The sequence below is a fragment of the Anarhichas minor genome, unplaced genomic scaffold (genome assembly GCF_050575085.1).
Source record: "Anarhichas minor isolate MPS153535 unplaced genomic scaffold, ASM5057508v1 ptg000023l, whole genome shotgun sequence".
Taxonomy (NCBI): domain Eukaryota; kingdom Metazoa; phylum Chordata; class Actinopteri; order Perciformes; family Anarhichadidae; genus Anarhichas; species Anarhichas minor.
In genome coordinates this window covers 3850387-3856179 of record NW_027466469.1, presented here as the reverse complement: position 1 = coordinate 3856179, position 5793 = coordinate 3850387, and the positions used below count along the sequence as shown (strand labels likewise).

Here is a 5793-nt window from a genome sequence, read left to right as displayed (position 1 = left end):
ACTTGGCCTATTTAAAGAGCACATTAATATTAATGTGATATAATAAACCGTAGTTTCTCTTAACATGCATTAACCCTCAGGAGTCTGAGAGTTGTTGTTTTCCCTCTTGTCCATTGTTGGTATAAATTACTTTTCATCAGTCAAATCTTAAATATCACCTTGTGTTCTGCAGCAGAAATGTGTGCAGAGAACCAAATGTCTGCTTCATGAAATGTGTCATTTTGTTTTATTCATCAGCTTGAAGTCACCGTGCATACAATTGAATTAACCTACAATTTAGCAAACAAGCTGATTGTGAAGACTTTGCATTTTACAGAAAGTGTCGAGTAAAGAAATATTGAAATTTCTAAATAACCTGAGTTCATACCGGATGTATAACTCCTGAATGAGTCGGCCCGCCTACACAACACTCCAGATGTGACGATGTGATCGAGAGCGACACTGCAGTCGGTGTTCCTGAGTTCCTCTCACGGCGGATGAAGCAAACAGAGAAGCTCAATGAGCAAAACAACGACAGTTGAAACAACGGTTTCCCCTCAGAGGAGCGAGAACAAAGACTGAAAGACCAAACACTGAGATTCTTACATCAGGAAACCGGGAGAAATGGTATTTAATCTCCATCTCGTGAGGCCGACACTTTGCTAGAGCACCCTAACCGCACCCAGCGAGAGAGTTATTAATTCAGAAAGATTTGGTCTTTTACAAACGTGACGTCATTTGGGTGATCAAGCGGAATCTAGTGATGAAAACAAAAGCTGCAGCTGCAACGCTGGAAGTTAAGACTGAACATGCAGCTCTACTTTAGTGTCTGGATAGCATGCAGACACTGTCAAATAAATAAACATATTTCTTTAAAAACTCAGTTTTGTTTTCATTAAATCATAGTTGTATAACTTAAGAAACTTAATATTTAGAGTCAACAACACTAATGAATAGAATTTGAGAAAGAAATGTATTATTATTTATTTTTTCTATATGTATATATATATATATATATATATATATATAAATATATTTATATATATATATATATTTATATACATATCTTTATTCATTTACACACATATGTATATGTATGTGTGTATATATGTATATGTATTTCTTTTCGTTTGGTTGTCGTATTAGAGTCCTTAGTCCACACTCCAGATCAGTGGGAGGCGGTAATGCACCCGAAAGCTGTTTGCCAACCGCCATAAAAAGCAAAAGAAAGAAGAAGAAGAAGCAGGCGGCTGAAAACGGTCCGACTTGAACGCAGTTTTTTGTCAACGCCCCTTTCTACATCCGCCTGCTCTCAGTCTGCTTTCCAGGCGAGGCGCAGTTCAACTCGAACGAGCCTATTGTGTGCCGATCGCCGGTGATCGATTCTGCGCACGCCTGGCTTATGTCGAACGAACCTGTTAACTGAAGCACTACGCGGGTTATTTCGAAGATTGACAGCCTTTTAGCCACTCAAAATCGAGATATGCTTGGCCCAGCCCCTATGCGTAAAATCCATTGGTCCAGCAGAAAACTGCTGGCCATTTCCTCATAGAAGGTGCCAGCGGGTTCATTTCACTGCAGAGACAGAGAGGAGGAGACGGACTATTTTTGCTGCATCGGATTTCAATGGATTGCCTGCGTTTTTCGGCACGAAAATCACCAAAAGGTATGTTGACTTTCAATTGTTTTTCTGGAGAGCAGTGTGTGGTTTCTTGGCTTTAGTCATGTAACTTTTGAATGGTTTGACGGAGGTCAATTTGGACACGTTGGGTCGACGCCGTATCGAGCCCTAGTGCGAAATCATATATCCATCCGCCATGATCGCTGCCGGCTTTGTGATGAAAGATGAAAATCGGGTGCACAGTTCGCCGATTTTCTGGAGAAAAATCCGTGATTTTGTGATAAATCTTCTAGTTTATTGAATTAGTTTGTGTATAATTGTGTAAAATGGCTGGTATGATGATTTTGCCCAGACTTTTTTTGTTAATTCGGTATTTAATATGTCTGGAGCATTTTTGATATTTCTTGATGAAAAGTCCATTCGGAACCTCGGTACCGGTACCACAGTACCGCTCGAACCCCAAATTGGGCTCGGTCGGGCTAAAGACAACTACACATTGTAAAATAATTGAAAGAGACTTTTAATATAAAATCACTGGATCTTAAAAAAAAAAAAAAGAGTTCCAAACAGACGAGTTTCCTTCTCAATAGACTGATTGTTCTTACAACAAGATCAGAGTCTTTGTTCTTCTTGAAACAAGATTACTTTCTTTATCATGTAAACCTTCAATTTGTTCACATCCATCAGTATGACACATCAATTCAGACAACAGCAACATTTAGTCTTTGAAACAAATAAATGTAAATGTAATTAAAGATATCTTTACAGAAAGTGGTGAGAACAAAATATCTTGGATAAAAGAAGCTCTGGTGATTTCTCTCTTTAAGACACATGCAGTGGAAGAGAAACAACAACTAACAAATACATCAATACACATTTTCAACAAACATTTAGACCTCAGAGAAGTTTACATTTTCCTGCAGAGAAATGTCAGTTCAGGTCAACAAAGATCATCATGAGCAGTGATAGCCTCCATGGTTTAACAGACACAGGAAGGAGCTCCACCTAAAGAAACTCAAACATGTACACAACAATAATGACAAGATGTCAAAGTCCCGCCCCCAATGTTTGATTGACAGGTGGAACAAAATCAGGTCTCAGCAAAAATGGACACAAAATGAGTTTAACAGAAATTAATCTGCTGTTCCATAAATCACTTCTGTCTATTTTAGTTTACAGAACTCAGCAGTGTCTCTATGATAACCAAACAACCAAAGTCCAGCATAGAGAGGCTGAGTGAATGTGGTCTGGACTCTGTGGAGGAGAGTCATGGTTTCAGAGACGCTGTAGAAAGACAGAATACCTGCTCTGTGATCCAGGTACACTCCTACTCTGGAGGACTGAGGACCAGAGACGGGAGTTTGGATATTGTTGTAGAAAAATACAAAACTGTTTTTGTTACAACGTAACGCCCAAGATTTGTCATTGTATCCAAAACCACATTCATCAGAGCTTCCTGTTCTGCTGATATTCTTGTATGCGACTGCTACATAAACTGCTACTCCTCCTCTCCACTCCACCTCCCAGTAACAACGTCCAGTCAGACTCTCTCTACTCAGGACCTGATAATATGCAGTGAATCTGTCTGGGTGACTAGAATAAGACTGTTGTTCTCTCATAGCTGTTGCTTTTCTGTTCCCCTCAGATAATAACAGCCTTGTGTATGCTGTGTTTGGATCCAGTGTGATTTCACTTGAATATCTTAAGAACTCAGCTCTGGTCTTGGGCTCTGCTTGTGAAGGTGACAGTAAAACGTCCACTTCAGTCACTGCCAGTGAGACGTTTGTCCACTTCTCTCTCAGAACGTCCTGTAGTTTATCTCTGACTTCTGACACAGCCGCCGTCACGTCCTCAAAGTAGCTCAGAGGACGGATATCGATGCCGGACGAGTCTGTAGGTTCTCTGAGTGGTGACAGTGAGGGGTAGTTGTGTAGAAACTGGTTGTGATCCTCTGTGTGTGAGAGCAGCTTCAGCTCAGCGTCTCTCCTCTTCAGCTCAGAGATCTCCTGCTCCAGCTTCTCCTGAAGCTCTTTGACTCGACTCACTTCACTTTTCTGCTGGGATCTGACCTGCTGCTTCACATCGGAGCTTCTTTTCTCCATGAGACGGATCAGCTCGGTGAAGATCTTCTCGCTGTCCTTCACCGCTTCGTCGGCAGAGCGATTGACGGCCTCCACCTCCTGCTGAAGCAGCTTCACGTCTTTCTCTCTGTCCTGGATTCTCTGCTGGATGTTTAGTCGACTCACCTCCAGCTCTCTCTGCCTCTCAGTCCTTTCTGCTGCAGCTGAGACTGTGTCGTGGCCTTTGTGTTCATCCACAGAGCAGAGGTAACAGATACACTGCTGATCAGTACGGCAGAACATCTTCATCACCTCATTGTGACGAGAGCAGATGTTCTCCTGGAGCTTCTTGGAGGGGTCCACCAGCTTGTGTTTTGTTAATTGAACCGCGTCATAATGATGCTGGAGGTGTTCCTCACAATAAGAGACCAGACAGACGAGACAGGACTTGAGGGCTTTCTGTTTCCTCCCAGTGCAGACATCACAGGACACATCTTCAGGTCCAGCATAGCAGTGATCAGCAGGAGCAGCTTGGAGTCCAGTCTTCTTCAGCTCCTCCACTAAAACTGCTAACATGGTGTTTTTCAGCAGGAGAGGCCTCGGTGTGAAGGTCTGCCTACACTGAGGGCAGCTGTGGAGTTTCTTCACATCCTCTTCATCCCAGAAGCTTTTAATACAGTTCATGCAGTAGCTGTGTCCACAGGGAGTAGTCACCGGATCCTTCAGTAGATCCAGACAGATGGAACAAGAGAAGGCTTCCCGATCCAGCTGAACTCCTTTCTGCGCCATTTCACCTCTCAGTGACAACGACTGTCTGAGTTTCGCTTCACTAGAAGTGACTCTGCTTTGACTTCTGATCTGAACAACATGTGTTTGTTCAGTGAATGCAGCCTGTCAGCTCTATCGCTTCACCACCATGTTGGTTACACCCATCTTTAAAACTGTAGATCTGAAGGGGAGGGAACAAGGAAACACGTGGACAGAGTGGAGCCGGCTGTGTTTGAGAGCAGGAGGAAGAAGGAGGGGTTATCAAGCTGTGCTTCATTCCAGGAAGAGGAGCAGCGCTGTGAATGTGAACTTTGCTTCCTCATTTACAAGCAGAGCCTCGGTTAAAACCTGCTCCACTTTAGAAAACATTTCTCTTTTTTTATTACAAGACAAGAGACAATACATAAACATAACAACAAGAGGACGACAAGAACAGTGAGATACAAGCCAGCAAACATCAGTGTGTGTGTGTGTGTGTGTGTGTGTGTGTGTGTGTGTGTGTGTGTGTGTGTGTGTGTGTGTGTGTGTGTGTGTGTGTGTGTGTGTGTGTGTGTGTGTGTGTGTGTGAGTGTGAGTGAGAAGTAAAGACCATAAGAAAGTACATAAATTACAAAATAACAACAAAAACAAAGTCAGGGGCAGTATCGCCCCGACCACTGGCAGCAAACCACGACCAGGGCACCGTCAGGGAGCTCCAGAACAGGTCAGTTGTCAGGATCCAGGATCCCTGTCTGACCCGTTGTGTGTTACCTCTGTTTCCCCTGATCTCTTCTCCTCATGTGTCCTGTCATTCTCCTGTTTGTTATTGTGTGCCATGTGCTCTGTGTTTGTCCTCTGCCTCCAGACACCTCCCATGGCCACACCCCTGATTGTGCACAGCTGCGGACACTCCAGCCGATTAACTCCCGCAGGCTGACACACTAGACTCAGGTCCCACTAACCATTCCCCTGGCACTATATAAACTCTGGTCCTGCAGTCTGGGGTTGTCAGGTCGTACCGTCTTTCACCCGCTTCAACCCCGTATCACCTTCTGCCTCGAGCGCCTGCCTCCGGTGTCCGCCGGTCCGGGAATCCCCCGTGCCCTCCATTGAGTTCCAACGGACTTCACACAACCAATAAATAATTTGTATCAACTCATTTATCAGAAAGTAAAAAGTATATATATATATTTTAGAGTAACAGACCAACATTTTGGAGAATGAAGCACATGAAGCAGAAACATACACATGGCATGGCACATGTGTTGAGAGTGTTACCTGCTCTGTAACTACTCCATCTCTCTGAGCTTCAGTCACTTCAAACTGTAAACCATGTGTTGTGCTGCTGAACCATGAGCTCTCTGTATTGTTTCACAGCTACTGTTC

The 5793-nt window shown here is 43.6% G+C and overlaps 1 protein-coding gene across 1 annotated transcript; it reads right to left on the bottom strand.

Moving 5' to 3' along the window:
* Positions 1-2220: 2220 nt before the first annotated feature.
* Positions 2221-4595, bottom strand: LOC142955442 (tripartite motif-containing protein 16-like). Its single transcript, XM_076096957.1, has one exon. The coding sequence runs from the start codon at positions 4447-4449 to the stop codon at positions 2764-2766; it is 1686 nt and encodes a 561-aa protein (XP_075953072.1). The 5' UTR covers positions 4450-4595; the 3' UTR covers positions 2221-2763.
* Between the last annotated feature and the right edge of the window lie 1198 nt (positions 4596-5793).

Excerpts from the sequence above, each read along its gene's own strand:
- LOC142955442 (XM_076096957.1), bottom strand. The coding sequence starts at position 4,449 with ATGGCGCAGAAAGGAGTTCAGCTGGATCGGGAAGCCTTCTCTTGTTCC.